This window comes from Bombyx mori, chromosome 20 (assembly GCF_030269925.1).
Source record: "Bombyx mori chromosome 20, ASM3026992v2".
Taxonomy (NCBI): domain Eukaryota; kingdom Metazoa; phylum Arthropoda; class Insecta; order Lepidoptera; family Bombycidae; genus Bombyx; species Bombyx mori.
This window is the reverse complement of record NC_085126.1, coordinates 4,923,866-4,945,139: the sequence shown is the minus strand read 5'-3', so window position 1 is coordinate 4,945,139 and position 21,274 is coordinate 4,923,866. Positions and strand designations below refer to the sequence as shown.

At 40.0% G+C, this 21,274-nt stretch overlaps 3 protein-coding genes across 3 annotated transcripts; 1 reads left to right on the top strand and 2 right to left on the bottom strand.

Moving 5' to 3' along the window:
- Nucleotides 1-235: 235 nt before the first annotated feature.
- On the bottom strand, nt 236-5,865 carry LOC119630068 (uncharacterized). The gene is made up of 3 exons (XM_038018177.2): nt 5,840-5,865; nt 4,564-4,679; nt 236-1,569 (listed from the first exon to the last, which is right to left on the bottom strand). The coding sequence occupies exon 3, from the start codon at nt 1,426-1,428 to the stop codon at nt 412-414; it is 1,017 nt and encodes a 338-aa protein (XP_037874105.1). The 5' UTR covers nt 1,429-1,569; nt 4,564-4,679; nt 5,840-5,865; the 3' UTR covers nt 236-411.
- Nucleotides 5,866-6,460: 595 nt separating this feature from the next.
- On the bottom strand, nt 6,461-12,090 carry LOC134198687 (uncharacterized). The gene is made up of 3 exons (XM_062674326.1): nt 12,065-12,090; nt 10,789-10,904; nt 6,461-7,794 (listed from the first exon to the last, which is right to left on the bottom strand). The coding sequence occupies exon 3, from the start codon at nt 7,651-7,653 to the stop codon at nt 6,637-6,639; it is 1,017 nt and encodes a 338-aa protein (XP_062530310.1). The 5' UTR covers nt 7,654-7,794; nt 10,789-10,904; nt 12,065-12,090; the 3' UTR covers nt 6,461-6,636.
- A 4,402-nt stretch (nt 12,091-16,492) lies between these two features.
- On the top strand, nt 16,493-20,332 carry LOC119630056 (uncharacterized). The gene has a single exon (XM_038018125.1). It carries the CDS (start codon nt 16,493-16,495, stop codon nt 20,330-20,332), a length of 3,840 nt encoding a protein of 1,279 aa, XP_037874053.1.
- The last annotated feature ends 942 nt before the right edge of the window (nt 20,333-21,274 follow it).

Here is a 21,274-nt window from a genome sequence, read left to right as displayed (position 1 = left end):
GTATTTCACTCTTAGTTATTAAGATGGAGGTAGTTTGTTAAAGTTTAAAGTACATTAAGCTAACTTTTGTTCGAGTCTAAGGCCTATGGATGAATTAATGGATGATTTATGATGAGAATAGATATAAATCAGGAATGGACACTTCCCTGCTGTTTGATGTTGATCACGTTCATCACGTCGAGGTCACCAATGTTCTTTGCTGGATGTCTTGTTCTCCTCAATGAAAAGACTTGGCTCGCATTTACAGGTTTATTAAAGACAAACAACTGAAGAACAAATAACAATGTGGTTATATATTGGAGTAGATAATGTATAGTATGTAATCGTTAAAATGTATATGCATGCGTTTGCGATCGCTCGATGAAGTGAAGCTCGGTGGTGGGCGAGAATAAAACCCGCTTGGAGGGGGATTTAGAGATCCTTAACATCCTCCGGGGCCTTGGAAGCATTTGCTTCCAATGAAGAATCTTCTGCAGTATCCAATAGAGGACAAAGATATCGAAGTCCACGCCGATAAACGCCAGTCGAAGTTTTGATTTCGGCTACTCGCACGATATTGTCCTTTCCTGGAAATAGGTTGATGACTCGACCCGTCCGCCATTGCATCGGTGGAATATTCTCGTCCTTCAGTAGAACTAAGTCACCATTCTGGATTGATCTTGCTGGTACGCGCCATTTGTGTCTTTGCTGTAATTCGTTCAAGTACTCTAGCTGCCATCGATTCCAAAAATGTTGACGAATCTGCTCCAAGTGTTGGTATCGGTTCAATCTAGAGGTACTAAGTTGCATGTAGTTAGGTGATGGCAACGACGTCAAAGGTCTTCCAATGAGGAAGTGTCCGGGAGTCAGAGGAGCAAGGTCATCAGGAGAGGAAGATAAGGGACATAAAGGCCTGCTATTGAGTATGGCTTCGATTTGATTAAACAAAGTAGCTAATTCTTCAAATGTGCAGTGAGTGTTATCGAGAATTCTTTTCAAATGAAATTTGGCTGATTTGACTGACGCCTCCCATAGACCCCCGAAGTGTGGTGCATATGCCGGTTGAAATTTAAAATCAATCCCTTCACTAGAAAGGAATCCACCGACGCCATCAGCATGAGAGTTCACAAATTCTGTAATTTCTTTGGATGCAGATACGAAGTTTCTGCCATTATCGCAGAAAATCTCCTTCGGCTTACCTCGGCGAGAGATAAAACGACGCAACGATAATATGAATGCCTCTTTGGTGAGGTCGCTTACGGCTTCTAAATGCAAACATTTGTATCTGAGGCAGACAAAAACGCACATATAACATTTCGATATCTTACACCCTCTACCCTTCCTATCAGTTATTAAGAAAGGTCCACAAAAATCAATACCAGCACTTATAAAGGGGAAGTCAGGATCAACGCGTTGACTGGGTAATGCGCCCATCATAGGTGCAAGCATCTTAGCACTTGCCCGCCTGCATACAATGCATTGTCTCACAGTAGCACGTGCCAGATCTCTGCCCGCTATGGGCCAGACGAACTCTCTGACAGTGGACAGTAGTAACTGTGGGGCAGCGTGCAGAAGACGTAAATGTTCTTGCTGGAACAATAGTTTTGTCAATTTATGCTTCGCATGTAGTAGCATAGGATGACGTTTGTCGTAAATCTGACAAGAATAGTTTAAACGACCACCTACACGTAATATACCCTTATCATCAATAAACGGGCTTAAGGAAATTAAAGGATTGTTCGGACTCAGCACGCCTTTATTATCGATTGTGGCTAGTTCAGTACTAAAACTATCCTTCTGAGCTAATCTCACTAAAGTTTCAAATGAATTGATGAGCTCATCAGGCTGCAATATACCATTCTTTTTATTGGGTTTGTTTCTGCAATTTAAAACGAATCTTAAAATATATGCACAAGCTCTTTGCAATATGCGCAAATTAGAATACCTATCAAAATGTATTAATGTCTGTATCATGTTTTTAGATGTGTTCACTAAATTAATCTTTATTTCCGGCAAATCATCAGTGGGATGGCGGTGGTTAAACAATGCTGGCCACTCATTCTTGCTTTCTTTCAAGAACTTTGGGCCGTTCCACCAAAGATCCATCTGAGGAGGTGCAGACACATCCAAACCACGTGAAGCTAAATCTGCAGGATTACACGACGTTGGCACATGACGCCACTCAGAAATGTCAGTCGATTCCAAAATGGTACCTACCCTGTTTGCCACAAAGGTTTTCAGTCTATCACATCTCATACTCAACCAGGTCAGCACAATAGATGAGTCAGTCCAAAATATTTTGTGGGAAATTGCGCATCGCAATGCGCGACACACAGCACTCACCAACTGTGCGCCCAGGACGCACGCGCATAGCTCGAGTCTTGGAATAGTCATCGGATTCACAGAAGCTACTCGAGCTTTGGAACATAACAAGCGTACGCGCACGTTGCCTTGCGCGTCGTGAGATCTGAGATAAATGCATGCTGCGTATGCAGACTGCGAAGCATCGCAGAAGCAATGCAGCTCTGTGTTAATCGACTCGGGACATAAGACATGTCTAGGAATTCGCAAGTGCTGGATTTCAGACACGCTGCAAAGAAATGATTGCCAGGCTCTACTTATGTCGGCGGGAACAGGTTCATCCCAATCGATTTTAGTCAGCCAAAGTCTTTGCAGTATGATTTTAGGTTTAATTGTGAATAAACTCAGCAATCCAAGAGGATCGAAAACTTTACATGAATCTGATAAAATTGATCTTTTGGTAGGAATATTTTTTGTAATTTTGTAATTGCTAGGAAAGCTAATGTAATCTTCGTTGGGGTTCCAACCTATCCCTAAGGTATGTGACGATGAACTAATTATGAGTTCACGTTGAACAGACTGCGGCTCGATCAAGAGAGATGGTATATTGGAACGGTACTTACGTAGATTGAAACAGCCGGCTGCTAATGTACTCTCTACGGTTTTTTTAATATAATGTAGCTCAGTCTCACTGTCACTTCCGGTGAGCATGTCGTCCACCAGGAAGTCGTTCTGAATAATATTTTTAATTTTAGGTTCACAAGAGTCCTCGCCCAACTGCCACAGACAACGTGTGCTCAGGAAACTTGAACTAGAAAGGCCATAGGTAACTGTATTGAGCCGCAGTGATCTCAGTGCCTCCGTACTTGTATCACGCCAAAGTATCATTTGCAAATCGCGGTCATTGTTTTGTATTTGTACTTGTCGGTACATCTTTTCTATATCAGCTGATATTACGTAAGTGTATTGACGAAATCGAAGCAAAATGTTAAAAAGTTTATCTTGTATATTTGGGCCAACCATTAATAAATCGTTTATGGAAAATCCAGATGTTGTCCTCGCACTACCATTAAATACGACGCGCAGTTTGGTTGATTCGCTAGATGGTTTCAGTACCGCGTGGTGAGGTATAAAATAAGATTGCCGAGGAATCAATATCTCCGACTCAGACAAGTGGCCTAGCACAGAGTATTCATGTATAAACTGCGAATATAAATTTTTAAGGTCACTGTTTTTTGACAAACGTCTCTCCAATGACAAGAACTGGTTTCTAGCTAGTGTGAATGAGTCGCCTAAGCAAGTGGGCTCTGAAACTAATGGCAATCTCACACAAAACCTGCCTTCGTCATTACGATATGTGTTAGCAACGTAATGATTTTCACATTCTATTTCTTCTTCTGTTTTGAGGGAATCGTATTGAGGTACTTGCTCAATTTCCCAAAACTTAGCTAGTTGCTCATTAAGAGACCTATTTGAAACTCTCGACTCGCGCGATTGAATAAAAGCATAATTACAATGTATAGAATTCTTGTGATTGTTTTGACTGGTTGAGATTGGACCGGATAATATCCAACCTAGTTTGGATTTATGCATAACGGGCTTGTTGGTTCCTAAAGAAATTTGTCGCGGTTCAATTAAAGTCCAAAAAATATCGGCTCCTATTAGTAAATCAATAGGTGCCGAATAATTGAATTTAGGATCTGCGAGTTTTAAATGAGATGGAAGTTGTATTTCTGAAATATCTACTGTCTTATTAGGTAGGTTGGTTGTAATTTGAGGCAGCACTAAACATGAAGTTTCAATATTATAATCGTTACACTTTGAGGCCAACACTATGTTGCAACGATTCAACGACTTCAAGCATGTGTTTTGATTACCAATCCCTATAATGTTTAATTTAGTCGGTAAAGAACTTAACTGTAATTTCAATTTTAAATTCTCTGTAATAATGGACGACTGACTGCCGCTGTCTAGAAGTGCACGAGCCGTGACATGATGTCTTGTGTTTGGATTGTATATTTCGACCATCGCCGTTGAAAGAAGTACATTTGATTTGGAACCCACTGACATACTGACAGCGCTATTGCACGTAGCCTGCTCACCCTCAGACCCCGCTTCGGTTGTCGAGCTTTGTGCTTGAACGTTGGATATATTTGCAGCCTGAGAATTATCCCTATGTAGTAGGGTGTTGTGAAATAATTTGCAAATGTAACAAGGACCTAACCTACATTGTTGTACTGAATGCCCCTTGCGTAGGCAGTTAAAACATAGTCTTAACCTCACCACCTCGGCGGTCCTGTCAGCGATTGATTTTGCCAAGAAGGTCGCACAATCATATAAGCGATGATCACCACCGCACAGGACGCATATGGAAGTCGACGAGGAGGAGGATTGGCCAGCTGAAATCACAAATGATCTTGTTTGAGGCCGTTGACCTTTGCTCAAATCGAAGGAATTTAGCGGACGTTTATTAATTGAAGCACGCTCTGTCCTATTCAATTGTATTGATTCCAAAATATTGGCTCGAGCTTTCAGGAAACAAAAAAAATCTTTAAGAGAAGGTGATCTCTTGAAATTGCTCCTGTGCTCCTCCCACTTAAAATTAGTGCTACTATCGAGTTTTGAAGTGACCAGATGTATTACTAGCGTATCCCACGACGCCGTTGGTTCGCCCAGGGTGTTGAGAGCCCGTAAGTTTTTCGAAATGTGATCGATTAAAAATTTTAAATCTTTAGATGAATCGCGAGACACGGGCTGAAGGTTACAGAGCGAGTTTAAATGATTGCTTATCAGTTGCTTTTCGTTGTTGTATCTCTCGCAAAGAAGTTTCCAGGCTTCATCATAATTGGCAGAACTAACTTCGAGATTGCTGATGACGTGAGCAGCCTCTCCTTCAAGATAAGAGTTGAGGTAATGAAATTTATGTACTGATTCAATTCTGTTGTTGCTGTGGATCAATGACGTAAAAGTGTCTCGAAATTCTAGCCATTTAAAGTAAGTTCCGTCAAAGTTCGCAATTTTTATAGTAGGCAATTTGAAGCCTGATATATGTTGACTTGGGTTTGAACAATTGGAACAAATCTCAGAATTCGCGGGCCTAAAGTCCTCGCGTTGCGTCTGATTAGCCTCCAAAAATAATTGAGTTTTTGCTATAAGTGATGAAAAATCTGTCTCAATATCATCTCTTATATCTAGTTCAGCTTCTAGATTAGCAGTGTTCATTATTTCTATCTGCGTCTGCAATTCATCAAACTTGGAAAACATTTCTCTCAAACTTTCATATCTCTGATTAAGCATACACAAATCAACCTGCAAGGTCGGCTGCGTTTCTGAGATCTTATTAAATAAATTTTTATATTTAGTAATGCGACCCTTGACGGAACTACGACGAGCGTTGAGTTCTTTTAATGTGCTTACTGTGCTTGCACTGGGGACATCTAGTTTAAGACTCCCGATTGGCGAGATAGATCTCTCAGTGTGAGACATAATGGCAAAGGAATGAGCAATACAAAATTGAAAGCAAACGAGAAAAATAAATAAAATTAAAATAGAATGTTACGTAAATTATGCAATCCGGTCAATGCCCTCAATTAACAATGGGTCAAGGTCAGCGCAGTGTCTTATAAACTGTAGTCGGCCAGATGCGGGAACGAACGGCTTTGAAATGACACACGTAGTGCGACACGAAGCGTTTACTGGAATGCAGAAATTGAACTATTCAAAACAAATGTTATGATTAAATGAATGCGTATGATGAATAATTAAATGTTAAATTTTACGCTTGTTATTAAAGAATTATTTCGAAATGTATTGTAACAACTCGTTGTACTGCAATCTCAGCGTTAACAAAATGTAATATTATAATAATTTGCTGTATTTAATGAAGTATTGATTACGAAATGATATTTGACTTTATTAATGTGTAATAATCAAGTTTTGACTAATGTATTTCACTCTTAGTTATTAAGATGGAGGTAGTTTGTTAAAGTTTAAAGTACATTAAGCTAACTTTTGTTCGAGTCTAAGGCCTATGGATGAATTAATGGATGATTTATGATGAGAATAGATATAAATCAGGAATGGACACTTCCCTGCTGTTTGATGTTGATCACGTTCATCACGTCGAGGTCACCAATGTTCTTTGCTGGATGTCTTGTTCTCCTCAATGAAAAGACTTGGCTCGCATTTACAGGTTTATTAAAGACAAACAACTGAAGAACAAATAACAATGTGGTTATATATTGGAGTAGATAATGTATAGTATGTAATCGTTAAAATGTATATGCATGCGTTTGCGATCGCTCGATGAAGTGAAGCTCGGTGGTGGGCGAGAATAAAACCCGCTTGGAGGGGGATTTAGAGATCCTTAACATCCTCCGGGGCCTTGGAAGCATTTGCTTCCAATGAAGAATCTTCTGCAGTATCCAATAGAGGACAAAGATATCGAAGTCCACGCCGATAAACGCCAGTCGAAGTTTTGATTTCGGCTACTCGCACGATATTGTCCTTTCCTGGAAATAGGTTGATGACTCGACCCGTCCGCCATTGCATCGGTGGAATATTCTCGTCCTTCAGTAGAACTAAGTCACCATTCTGGATTGATCTTGCTGGTACGCGCCATTTGTGTCTTTGCTGTAATTCGTTCAAGTACTCTAGCTGCCATCGATTCCAAAAATGTTGACGAATCTGCTCCAAGTGTTGGTATCGGTTCAATCTAGAGGTACTAAGTTGCATGTAGTTAGGTGATGGCAACGACGTCAAAGGTCTTCCAATGAGGAAGTGTCCGGGAGTCAGAGGAGCAAGGTCATCAGGAGAGGAAGATAAGGGACATAAAGGCCTGCTATTGAGTATGGCTTCGATTTGATTAAACAAAGTAGCTAATTCTTCAAATGTGCAGTGAGTGTTATCGAGAATTCTTTTCAAATGAAATTTGGCTGATTTGACTGACGCCTCCCATAGACCCCCGAAGTGTGGTGCATATGCCGGTTGAAATTTAAAATCAATCCCTTCACTAGAAAGGAATCCACCGACGCCATCAGCATGAGAGTTCACAAATTCTGTAATTTCTTTGGATGCAGATACGAAGTTTCTGCCATTATCGCAGAAAATCTCCTTCGGCTTACCTCGGCGAGAGATAAAACGACGCAACGATAATATGAATGCCTCTTTGGTGAGGTCGCTTACGGCTTCTAAATGCAAACATTTGTATCTGAGGCAGACAAAAACGCACATATAACATTTCGATATCTTACACCCTCTACCCTTCCTATCAGTTATTAAGAAAGGTCCACAAAAATCAATACCAGCACTTATAAAGGGGAAGTCAGGATCAACGCGTTGACTGGGTAATGCGCCCATCATAGGTGCAAGCATCTTAGCACTTGCCCGCCTGCATACAATGCATTGTCTCACAGTAGCACGTGCCAGATCTCTGCCCGCTATGGGCCAGACGAACTCTCTGACAGTGGACAGTAGTAACTGTGGGGCAGCGTGCAGAAGACGTAAATGTTCTTGCTGGAACAATAGTTTTGTCAATTTATGCTTCGCATGTAGTAGCATAGGATGACGTTTGTCGTAAATCTGACAAGAATAGTTTAAACGACCACCTACACGTAATATACCCTTATCATCAATAAACGGGCTTAAGGAAATTAAAGGATTGTTCGGACTCAGCACGCCTTTATTATCGATTGTGGCTAGTTCAGTACTAAAACTATCCTTCTGAGCTAATCTCACTAAAGTTTCAAATGAATTGATGAGCTCATCAGGCTGCAATATACCATTCTTTTTATTGGGTTTGTTTCTGCAATTTAAAACGAATCTTAAAATATATGCACAAGCTCTTTGCAATATGCGCAAATTAGAATACCTATCAAAATGTATTAATGTCTGTATCATGTTTTTAGATGTGTTCACTAAATTAATCTTTATTTCCGGCAAATCATCAGTGGGATGGCGGTGGTTAAACAATGCTGGCCACTCATTCTTGCTTTCTTTCAAGAACTTTGGGCCGTTCCACCAAAGATCCATCTGAGGAGGTGCAGACACATCCAAACCACGTGAAGCTAAATCTGCAGGATTACACGACGTTGGCACATGACGCCACTCAGAAATGTCAGTCGATTCCAAAATGGTACCTACCCTGTTTGCCACAAAGGTTTTCAGTCTATCACATCTCATACTCAACCAGGTCAGCACAATAGATGAGTCAGTCCAAAATATTTTGTGGGAAATTGCGCATCGCAATGCGCGACACACAGCACTCACCAACTGTGCGCCCAGGACGCACGCGCATAGCTCGAGTCTTGGAATAGTCATCGGATTCACAGAAGCTACTCGAGCTTTGGAACATAACAAGCGTACGCGCACGTTGCCTTGCGCGTCGTGAGATCTGAGATAAATGCATGCTGCGTATGCAGACTGCGAAGCATCGCAGAAGCAATGCAGCTCTGTGTTAATCGACTCGGGACATAAGACATGTCTAGGAATTCGCAAGTGCTGGATTTCAGACACGCTGCAAAGAAATGATTGCCAGGCTCTACTTATGTCGGCGGGAACAGGTTCATCCCAATCGATTTTAGTCAGCCAAAGTCTTTGCAGTATGATTTTAGGTTTAATTGTGAATAAACTCAGCAATCCAAGAGGATCGAAAACTTTACATGAATCTGATAAAATTGATCTTTTGGTAGGAATATTTTTTGTAATTTTGTAATTGCTAGGAAAGCTAATGTAATCTTCGTTGGGGTTCCAACCTATCCCTAAGGTATGTGACGATGAACTAATTATGAGTTCACGTTGAACAGACTGCGGCTCGATCAAGAGAGATGGTATATTGGAACGGTACTTACGTAGATTGAAACAGCCGGCTGCTAATGTACTCTCTACGGTTTTTTTAATATAATGTAGCTCAGTCTCACTGTCACTTCCGGTGAGCATGTCGTCCACCAGGAAGTCGTTCTGAATAATATTTTTAATTTTAGGTTCACAAGAGTCCTCGCCCAACTGCCACAGACAACGTGTGCTCAGGAAACTTGAACTAGAAAGGCCATAGGTAACTGTATTGAGCCGCAGTGATCTCAGTGCCTCCGTACTTGTATCACGCCAAAGTATCATTTGCAAATCGCGGTCATTGTTTTGTATTTGTACTTGTCGGTACATCTTTTCTATATCAGCTGATATTACGTAAGTGTATTGACGAAATCGAAGCAAAATGTTAAAAAGTTTATCTTGTATATTTGGGCCAACCATTAATAAATCGTTTATGGAAAATCCAGATGTTGTCCTCGCACTACCATTAAATACGACGCGCAGTTTGGTTGATTCGCTAGATGGTTTCAGTACCGCGTGGTGAGGTATAAAATAAGATTGCCGAGGAATCAATATCTCCGACTCAGACAAGTGGCCTAGCACAGAGTATTCATGTATAAACTGCGAATATAAATTTTTAAGGTCACTGTTTTTTGACAAACGTCTCTCCAATGACAAGAACTGGTTTCTAGCTAGTGTGAATGAGTCGCCTAAGCAAGTGGGCTCTGAAACTAATGGCAATCTCACACAAAACCTGCCTTCGTCATTACGATATGTGTTAGCAACGTAATGATTTTCACATTCTATTTCTTCTTCTGTTTTGAGGGAATCGTATTGAGGTACTTGCTCAATTTCCCAAAACTTAGCTAGTTGCTCATTAAGAGACCTATTTGAAACTCTCGACTCGCGCGATTGAATAAAAGCATAATTACAATGTATAGAATTCTTGTGATTGTTTTGACTGGTTGAGATTGGACCGGATAATATCCAACCTAGTTTGGATTTATGCATAACGGGCTTGTTGGTTCCTAAAGAAATTTGTCGCGGTTCAATTAAAGTCCAAAAAATATCGGCTCCTATTAGTAAATCAATAGGTGCCGAATAATTGAATTTAGGATCTGCGAGTTTTAAATGAGATGGAAGTTGTATTTCTGAAATATCTACTGTCTTATTAGGTAGGTTGGTTGTAATTTGAGGCAGCACTAAACATGAAGTTTCAATATTATAATCGTTACACTTTGAGGCCAACACTATGTTGCAACGATTCAACGACTTCAAGCATGTGTTTTGATTACCAATCCCTATAATGTTTAATTTAGTCGGTAAAGAACTTAACTGTAATTTCAATTTTAAATTCTCTGTAATAATGGACGACTGACTGCCGCTGTCTAGAAGTGCACGAGCCGTGACATGATGTCTTGTGTTTGGATTGTATATTTCGACCATCGCCGTTGAAAGAAGTACATTTGATTTGGAACCCACTGACATACTGACAGCGCTATTGCACGTAGCCTGCTCACCCTCAGACCCCGCTTCGGTTGTCGAGCTTTGTGCTTGAACGTTGGATATATTTGCAGCCTGAGAATTATCCCTATGTAGTAGGGTGTTGTGAAATAATTTGCAAATGTAACAAGGACCTAACCTACATTGTTGTACTGAATGCCCCTTGCGTAGGCAGTTAAAACATAGTCTTAACCTCACCACCTCGGCGGTCCTGTCAGCGATTGATTTTGCCAAGAAGGTCGCACAATCATATAAGCGATGATCACCACCGCACAGGACGCATATGGAAGTCGACGAGGAGGAGGATTGGCCAGCTGAAATCACAAATGATCTTGTTTGAGGCCGTTGACCTTTGCTCAAATCGAAGGAATTTAGCGGACGTTTATTAATTGAAGCACGCTCTGTCCTATTCAATTGTATTGATTCCAAAATATTGGCTCGAGCTTTCAGGAAACAAAAAAAATCTTTAAGAGAAGGTGATCTCTTGAAATTGCTCCTGTGCTCCTCCCACTTAAAATTAGTGCTACTATCGAGTTTTGAAGTGACCAGATGTATTACTAGCGTATCCCACGACGCCGTTGGTTCGCCCAGGGTGTTGAGAGCCCGTAAGTTTTTCGAAATGTGATCGATTAAAAATTTTAAATCTTTAGATGAATCGCGAGACACGGGCTGAAGGTTACAGAGCGAGTTTAAATGATTGCTTATCAGTTGCTTTTCGTTGTTGTATCTCTCGCAAAGAAGTTTCCAGGCTTCATCATAATTGGCAGAACTAACTTCGAGATTGCTGATGACGTGAGCAGCCTCTCCTTCAAGATAAGAGTTGAGGTAATGAAATTTATGTACTGATTCAATTCTGTTGTTGCTGTGGATCAATGACGTAAAAGTGTCTCGAAATTCTAGCCATTTAAAGTAAGTTCCGTCAAAGTTCGCAATTTTTATAGTAGGCAATTTGAAGCCTGATATATGTTGACTTGGGTTTGAACAATTGGAACAAATCTCAGAATTCGCGGGCCTAAAGTCCTCGCGTTGCGTCTGATTAGCCTCCAAAAATAATTGAGTTTTTGCTATAAGTGATGAAAAATCTGTCTCAATATCATCTCTTATATCTAGTTCAGCTTCTAGATTAGCAGTGTTCATTATTTCTATCTGCGTCTGCAATTCATCAAACTTGGAAAACATTTCTCTCAAACTTTCATATCTCTGATTAAGCATACACAAATCAACCTGCAAGGTCGGCTGCGTTTCTGAGATCTTATTAAATAAATTTTTATATTTAGTAATGCGACCCTTGACGGAACTACGACGAGCGTTGAGTTCTTTTAATGTGCTTACTGTGCTTGCACTGGGGACATCTAGTTTAAGACTCCCGATTGGCGAGATAGATCTCTCAGTGTGAGACATAATGGCAAAGGAATGAGCAATACAAAATTGAAAGCAAACGAGAAAAATAAATAAAATTAAAATAGAATGTTACGTAAATTATGCAATCCGGTCAATGCCCTCAATTAACAATGGGTCAAGGTCAGCGCAGTGTCTTATAAACTGTAGTCGGCCAGATGCGGGAACGAACGGCTTTGAAATGACACACGTAGTGCGACACGAAGCGTTTACTGGAATGCAGAAATTGAACTATTCAAAACAAATGTTATGATTAAATGAATGCGTATGATGAATAATTAAATGTTAAATTTTACGCTTGTTATTAAAGAATTATTTCGAAATGTATTGTAACAACTCGTTGTACTGCAATCTCAGCGTTAACAAAATGTAATATTATAATAATTTGCTGTATTTAATGAAGTATTGATTACGAAATGATATTTGACTTTATTAATGTGTAATAATCAAGTTTTGACTAATGTATTTCACTCTTAGTTATTAAGATGGAGGTAGTTTGTTAAAGTTTAAAGTACATTAAGCTAACTTTTGTTCGAGTCTAAGGCCTATGGATGAATTAATGGATGATTTATGATGAGAATAGATATAAATCAGGAATGGACACTTCCCTGCTGTTTGATGTTGATCACGTTCATCACGTCGAGGTCACCAATGTTCTTTGCTGGATGTCTTGTTCTCCTCAATGAAAAGACTTGGCTCGCATTTACAGGTTTATTAAAGACAAACAACTGAAGAACAAATAACAATGTGGTTATATATTGGAGTAGATAATGTATAGTATGTAATCGTTAAAATGTATATGCATGCGTTTGCGATCGCTCGATGAAGTGAAGCTCGGTGGTGGGCGAGAATAAAACCCGCTTGGAGGGGGATTTAGAGATCCTTAACAGATGGTAATAATACCAAATAAAATTGAAAGTAAATAAAGAATTACAAAGATAAATATCGCGTATTAATCGAAATGTCGCCTAAACCAAATATACCTTTCACCTCTCTATATGAAAGCAGTCGTCATTTTGTTTTGGAAATTTTAGTTAAATTAAACATTAAGCTTTTAGTAAAAAAAAAACATAAGCCAATAGTATGAATTCGTGTCACAATGATCGGTCCCCAAAATGGATAATTAACGTAATCAAATCATTGCTAGTGATATTTACGGAACGTTTTAATGAATCAGTTAATAGTAATACATAATGAAGTCTTAAACACTGGTTAGGAACGCTGTTATGACTGAATTCTGCATTTATATATTCAGTAGTAGTATATTCAGTGAGATCCGGTCACGCTTCGGTAATTGTTTTAAAAGCATCGATTTCTTGAAAGTGCCTTGCGTCGTCGGTCGCGTTTTCCCGTACTAGATTTTAGCCTACGTAATACATAAGTATATTGGTGTTATTAGCCATGACAGTGTTGAGATTCCATCAAAATCCCTCCTATAGTTTTAAGCTCCACTAAGCTTAATTTCCAAATTTATTAATTACTTTCGTCCACAATTTGACAATGTATTAATTAGTTTCTCGTCGAATCTTCTCAGTGCAGTAGAAGCAGCGAAGCTCTGCTTTTGCTAGGGCCAGTGTAAGCTAATTATCCGTGAGCTCACTTACTGTTTCCTGAGTAACTGGAATAACCTCTTAGGCTACCAGAGATTATGTAGGGGAAGAAAAGAAAAATAATAATTATAATAATATAATAAATCCATTTAATCTTTACTTTCACACTTTGTAAAAATCATAATAATGATCTAGTGTCGAATTTTGACGAATATTTTTTTAACCCACAGACACAGCCCACTGAGTTTCTCGCCGGATCTTCTCTAGTAGATTCTGCGAGGCACTGCTCTTGCTAGGGCCAGTGTTAGCAACACTCCCGGTTTGAGCCCCGTGAGCTCACTTACACGTCCAGGAGAAGCTGAAATAGCCTCTCAAAGCTATCAGCATAGGTAGAAAAAAATATACATATTTCAAGTTAAATTAGCTTATCTTTTAATGGACCTACAATACGAACTCACGGTCAACGCGGTGGACATATTTATTGTATCGGGAGCGGCCATTACGCGGCCCCCGCCATTTTGTGTACAATCAATATTGCTTTATAACCGCTGACCAGTTGGCACGTGTCAACTCGTTCGATTCAATTACAATATTGATATAGAATACGAACGAAGAGGTTTTGTTACAATAATAGCACCTTTGGTAAAATAATTTTCGGACAACACACAGTCAACAGATAAACCTTAATAATAATAATAAATATGTAATTAGTAACAAATCACACGGTCGTCCGATCCTATAATTAGGTTTCCCGCTAGTATAGAAACCACAAACAGATTTATCTATATGTATATTATTACATGAAGCAAAAACTTTGTACCCCTTTTTACGAAAATTGCGCGGACAGAGGAGTATGAAATTTCCCACACTTGTAGAGAATATAGAGAAGAAGTGCAGAATGTGAATTTTTTTTTATTCGTGCATAAAAAATACATTAAATCAATAGAAACAAACATTACACACACTACCATGTATTTGACACACACACGCGTGTATATACATACTAGGTATTTGTTTCTTGTCAAAGTTTTCTTATTGTCTAGTCTGTGGTCAAATTGAGAATAGATTAAATATTGTTTGTCTTTGTTAATATTTGTCTAACTAAAGTGTAGTCTTGGCGAAATCTGTGATTCTTCTTCTTCTTCCAGTGCCTCTTCAATCCTGAAGGTTGGCCGTTAGCTTTCTATATTCGTTTTTATGTGCAGCCAGCCGGAACAGCTGTTCGACGGAGGCAATACCGGTCCACTCCCGGATATTCCGGAGCCATGATTTCTTTCTTCGCCCAGCACGTCTCTTTCCTCTATGTGATTATAGAATTAAATCTGTTTTTTTTTTTTTTTGACCTAAGCTGAGAGCGAGGCTATTTCAGCGTACCCTAGCTTGTGTAGGTGAGCTCGCGGGGCTCAAACCGGAGAAATGCTAACACCGCCCTAGCAAGAGCAGTGCTTCGCAGAATCTACCACCGGATCGGAAGCGCGACCCACTGAGAAGATCCGGCGAGAAACTCAGTGGGCTGTGTCTGTGGGTTAATTCGCTCGTCGAGCCCTTCGTCGCAAGCGACGGGTTCGGCGAGGACGGTGACCGGTGCTTGTATTGCCTAAAAGCACCGTTAATGGATCAGGAGGATCCGTGATGACGTGCTTTGGGCGACGTCGACGGTTTACCAAACGGTCTACAGGATCGGGTATATAGTTTCCGGCGGCCACGACAAGAGGGTTCTCATGTCGTGCCGCCTTCTCAAAGTGGCGCAGCGATGCCGACTGTAGATACTTACTGACGGGGTCGAGCTCCAGGTCATCGTGGAGGTCCACGTTCCTCTGGAACCATGGTGCTCCGACGGCTATCCTGCAGAATCGGGATTGTATAACCTGAAGGGGTTTCAAGTTGGTGCGGGCCGCGTGAGCGAACACTACGCTTGCATACGTCATGACGGGGCGTATGCAAGTTTTGTAGAGGGTTACCTTGTTACGGAGGGACAGTTTGCTTCGTCTACAAAGCATTGGGTAGAGTCGTCCTAGTATAAACGCGGCGCGATCGCGTACCGTTTTTACGTGGGGACGGAATGTCATCCCTCTGTCGAGGGTGACGCCTAGGTATTTGACCTTCGAGGCCCACGGTATGGGCTGGTCAAAGAGAGTGATGGGGCTAACCGCGGAGGTGTTTACGCGCCTATTGGGGAGTGGGGTGCTCGAACTGGTATTCGGAGGGCGACCCCTTTTGAATAGCACCGCTGTGCTTTTCGTGGGGTTGATGTCAATTCGCCACTTCCGGAACCACTGTCCCATGGTGGTTACTGCGGTCTGGAGTCGCCGATGAAGCAACGACATCTTCCTACACGAGTAGTAGATAGCCGTGTCATCGGCGAAGAGCACTAGATGGGTCTCCGGAGACCGGGGTATATCATTGATATACAAACTAAATAGTAACGGGGAGAGTGCGGAGCCTTGCGGGACTCCGGCAGTCAGATGACGGGGACGAGAACGAGTTCCCTCTACTCGATATCGAAACGAATGGTTCGACAAGAAGTCTCGTATGATGAGCACGAGTCTGTCTGGCACTCCCATGTTGTACAATTTGTAGATCAAACCGTTGTGCCAGACTTTGTCGAACGCCTTCGCTACATCGAAGAAGAGAGCGCCGGTCGGGATTTGTTTACGCCTATTTAGCCCTATTAAGATGTGCTCCGTGAGGCGGTGCACTTGTTGTACGCACGAGTGTTTGGCGCGGAATCCAAACTGCTCGTCTATTAGAATTTTATTCGCGGTAACGAAGTCCCAGAGGCGTTTCCGAAGGAGTCGTAAATCTGTGATTATAGAAGTATAATATTAATTTTTATTTATTATAATAATATAAATAGCCTCTCAAAGCCCAACCCCACGTCCGTGTAAAACATCTAAGCCACGTGAGAGGCGGACATCTGAAACGAAATTACCAATCAGTTGACCAAAAGGGCCATGGCAACCCCCAAACAAATGGAGAGAAGAAATAAAAGTAAACGTTTAATGTCGCTACCCGAGGGTGATCGTCGGGGCACGTCTGGAGCTGACGCTGGATGTGACAGTATACGGACCGTCAGTGGCTTCTCGTTGAACAGGCGGGCGAGAGCCGGGGAACCCGAAAGGACCACAGCCGACCATAACCGAGACACCGATGTAACTTTGCAGAGCGGGGACCTTCCCACTAGCTCTGCCGGTTCATTGGTAGAGACCATGACAAGTTCAGTAGACACTAATGATTCGAGAAGGAAGTGGTCAACAGAAGAGATACACGAATTAATGTTTTGTTACTACAAGGCTAAGGCAGAAGGAGTAGGTTTTATGAAGCGTTTAGAAATGTATTTTAAAGAAAGAAATCCAAATAATCCTAAGATACATAAATTCACAGGCAACACACTATCCAACCAAGCCCGAAGCATAATCAACCGAAAATGGGTTTCAACACAGCTATTACAAGAAATTAAAATGAGAGCAGAACAATCTAATAGGGAAACAAACAGTAATTTACCTGACAACAATACAATTTTAGTTATACCATCACCTTTAGTGAACAATACACAACCTACACTGACGACTGTACTGGAACACACACCCACAGACAACGTCAATGTTTCACCTTACACACAGGCTAACCAACTACTAGACGATGAGATTACAGATATACGTACAGATCAGTACACTTTAGATAAAATAGGGACTTTTAATATAGATATGCATACACAGCAAACACAAAGCTTAGATGAGCCCGAGGCAATTATTTTACAGTTTTTACAAGTACTATCAGAAACAAAGGAGACATGTATAACAGACCGACCTTGTCTACCAAAACCAAAATTTAATAAAACTTTCATCGCCAATTTAGGTAAAATTAACACATACATTCCTAATTTATTAGATACACATAACACCTTACGAGAACTAAATAACATAATTTATGCAACGGCAAAGACACTCATTATTGCCAATGGGCAAAAGCCATTCACACCTCGCACTACAATAAAACCCAGAAGTGATCCCCCTTGGAAAAGAAGAATAAAGAATAAACTTGAGGACATTAGAAAAGAACTAGGTAGATTGGTGGAAATTAAGAAAGGAGTCAATAGCAGAAGACTGATAAAAATTAAAGATAAACTTTATGAAAAGTACAAGATATTCAGTGATATGGACCATGACAAGACAGTTGAAGTTTTAAGCCAGAGAGTCAAAGCGTTGGCAGGTAGGATAAAGAGGTATGAAGATATTAATAAGAGAAAGGAACAAAACAAACAATTTCGCGAAAACCAACATGCATTTTACAGATCACTTAGTGCAAATAAAAAAAGTCCGACAGAAATTCCAACAAAAGAAAACATACAACAATTTTGGAGTTCCATCTTATCACAACCTATACCATACAATAAACAGGCAGAATGGATAGCAGACATACAGAATGAAACAGATGATATACATAAGCATAACTTTCAAGAGATAACTGTAGAAAGAGTAAAAACCGCAATAAGAAAAACACATAATTGGAAAACGCCTGGACTCGATAAAATACAGAACTATTACTTAAAATACCTCACTAACATACACCTACACATTACTCACTTATACAACAAACTATTAGATGGAAGAGAGACGCTGGAAGAATGGTTCACCACTGGACAAGTTATTTTAATTCCAAAGAATGATAACACACAATATCCACAGAACTGGAGACCAATAGCCTGCCTGCCAACCATGTATAAACTCCTCACCTCTATAATTGCAAACGAACTATACGAACACTGCGAAACTAATGATATATTAGCTCCAGAACAAAGAGGATGTAGACGTCGCGCTCGGGGCTGTAAGGATCATCTCATGATTAATAAAGCAATCCTGGAAGACGCCCATCAGTGTCAGAAAAATCTTAGTATGGGCTGGGTTGATTATCGAAAGGCCTTTGATAGTATTTCCCATGACTGGCTACTTAAAGTTCTTGAATTGTATAAATGTTCACCTACTATCATTGACTTTCTAAAAAAGGTTATGCCCTCATGGAAGGTGATCATGGCGGCCCGTGGCGTGAATGCCTCTGTGACAACAGACCTAATAGCTGTCCGCCGTGGTATCTTCCAAGGCGATTCGCTGTCACCACTACTGTTTTGCTTAGGTATAAATCCCTTATCATTCCTTCTGCATAAATACATACAAAAAGGGTACAAACTTAAAAACAATACAGCTATTAACCATTTATTATACATGGATGATTTAAAGTTATATGCCAACAATAAGAACAGCCTCAAAGTTTTACTTGATAGCACAGAGATTTTTACTAGAGACATAGGAATGGAATTTGGCTTAAATAAATGCAATGTGCTTCATTTAACATCTGGAAGGAGAGCTGAGCACCAGAGCGAAGGTCACATACTGTTGAGTGGCTTAAACTTCGAACATTTGAAGGAAGACGAAAGTTATAAATACTTAGGTATAGATGAAGCAGGCAAAATAGATCATAAAAGAATTCAGGATCAGGTGAAAAGAGAGTACTTCAAAAGAGTAAAATGCATTACTAACACACAACTTAGCGCGAGAAACCTCATAACGGCCATCAACACTTATGCCACACCAGTTCTTTTATACACGTTTGGAATAATAAACTACAAAAATAGTGACTTAAACAAAATAGATATAAAGACAAGGAAGATACTCACTTTGAATAAAGCCCAACAACAAAAAGCGGATATCGAAAGACTCTATTTACCCATAGAAGAAGGAGGCAGAGGACTTATAAATATAGAAATGTTACACAAAACTCAGATTATTAAATTTAGGCAATATTTAAACAATGAACAGGACCAAATCATAAAAGCAATAGTTAAACACGATAAACATAGAGATAAACATTCAATACACAAAGATGGTAAAAATAATGCAGTAAGAATAGAATTAACAGAAAACAGAAACTACACCGATACTGAAATTAAGAAAGCAGTAATAAAGACTGGCATCAGTAAATGGAAAGAGAAACCGCTACATGGACAATTCCGTAGGTCCGTTATAGAGAAGGGTAATATAGATCGAGAGTATTCGTTCCGCTGGCTTAAGAAACAAATCGTGTCCCCCACGTTAGAATCTTCGGTATTCGCTATACAAGATCAGGCAGTAATTACGAGACAAATAGAAAGAGATATTCTAAAGAAATCTGTCGATGGTAAGTGTCGCCTATGCCTAGCAAAAGACGAGTCCATAGAGCATATAATCTCGGGATGTGAAAAACTGGCCGGCACTTACTATGTGAACAGACATAACAACATAGTAAAGTATATTTGGTGGGCAATAGGAAGAAAACACAATTTTGAATTAGACTCGCTATGGTGGAAGGTGAATTTGACTCAACCTCAGATAAAAGAAAACAGCTCCGCGAGGCTAATGTGGGAGATACCAGTGCAGACGGACGTTACAATAAAGCACAATAGACCAGACATAATATACATAGACAAGACAGAAAATAAAACCTACTTAATAGATATAACTGTACCATCTGACTACAATATAGGACCAAAAGAACTGGAAAAACTTAGTAAATATCACCCCTTAAAAGTAGAACTAACACGACTCTGGAATACACACACAGAAACCATCCCCATAGTAATAGGCGCAACGGGCGTGGTGGCAAAAAGTATACATAGATACATAGACAAACTGGAGGCAAATATAAACATACACATAATACAAAAACAAGCAGCCATACACACATGCACAATAATAAGTAAAGTTTTGGGTAATACAGTTTTCATAAATTCAAGGGAGTCCGAACCTCCTCTTCCCTGAAGGTTTCAGGGCGGGAGCTAGGAGCTAAACCGAGTCAAGAACTCGAGAGAAAACTACTTCACATAATAATATAATATAAATAATATAATTAATTATAATTTTTGGTAATAGAATCATAATACATAGTGTAAAAACTTATAATTTCAATTAATTATAGTCGAACCTCGACTACCGGGGACCACTAGTAAGTTTAAATGTACGTACCTAGATATTTAACAATAAAATTCTACCGAAAATTTAAGTATTCAATATGATCAACATTAACATATTTTATAACATTTTTTTTCTTAAATCCATAAATTAAAAAGTGTGATTTGTCAAGCCCCTGTCAAACCTTTGAGTTTTCCTCTCTGCGGCAGATAGGGTAAATAATGATTGATATTTGATTAAAATGACGACCACGCGTCGACCACTGCCTACTTCTGCCGTGAAGCAGTAATGCGTTTCGGTTTGAAGGGTGGGGCAGCTGTTGTAACTATACTTGAGACCTTAGAACTTATATCTCAAGGTGGGTGGCGCATTTACGTTATTTACCTATAGATGTCTATGGGCTCCAGTAACCACTTAACACCAGGTGGGCTGTGAGCTCGTCCACCCATCTATGCAATAAAAAAAAATCAAATTTTTTCGCGTTTCAGATATTTTCGGGTGTAATTTTTTATGCGTCTATTAACAACATGTCTTTTTTCAAGCGAGGTTTTGCGGTCAGTGCTTTTTTTCCCTAGCTAATTGTCGGCAGCCTAAGGGGCTATTCCAAATTCGTGCGGATCGGTAGGTGAGCTCACAGGCTCAACCTGAGAAGAATGCTAACACTGACCCTAGCAAGAGCAGTGCTTCGCTGAATCTACTACTGGATCGGAACTGAGCTGAGAAGAAAACTGTGAGCTCGTCCATCCACCTAAGCAATAAAAAAAAAATAAAAAAAAAATATAATTTAATTTG

Coding starts and splice junctions, on each gene's coding strand:
- LOC119630068 (XM_038018177.2), bottom strand. CDS start 1,428: ATGCTTGCACCTATGATGGGCGCATTACCCAGTCAACGCGTTGATCCT.
- LOC134198687 (XM_062674326.1), bottom strand. CDS start 7,653: ATGCTTGCACCTATGATGGGCGCATTACCCAGTCAACGCGTTGATCCT.
- LOC119630056 (XM_038018125.1), top strand. CDS start 16,493: ATGGCAACCCCCAAACAAATGGAGAGAAGAAATAAAAGTAAACGTTTA.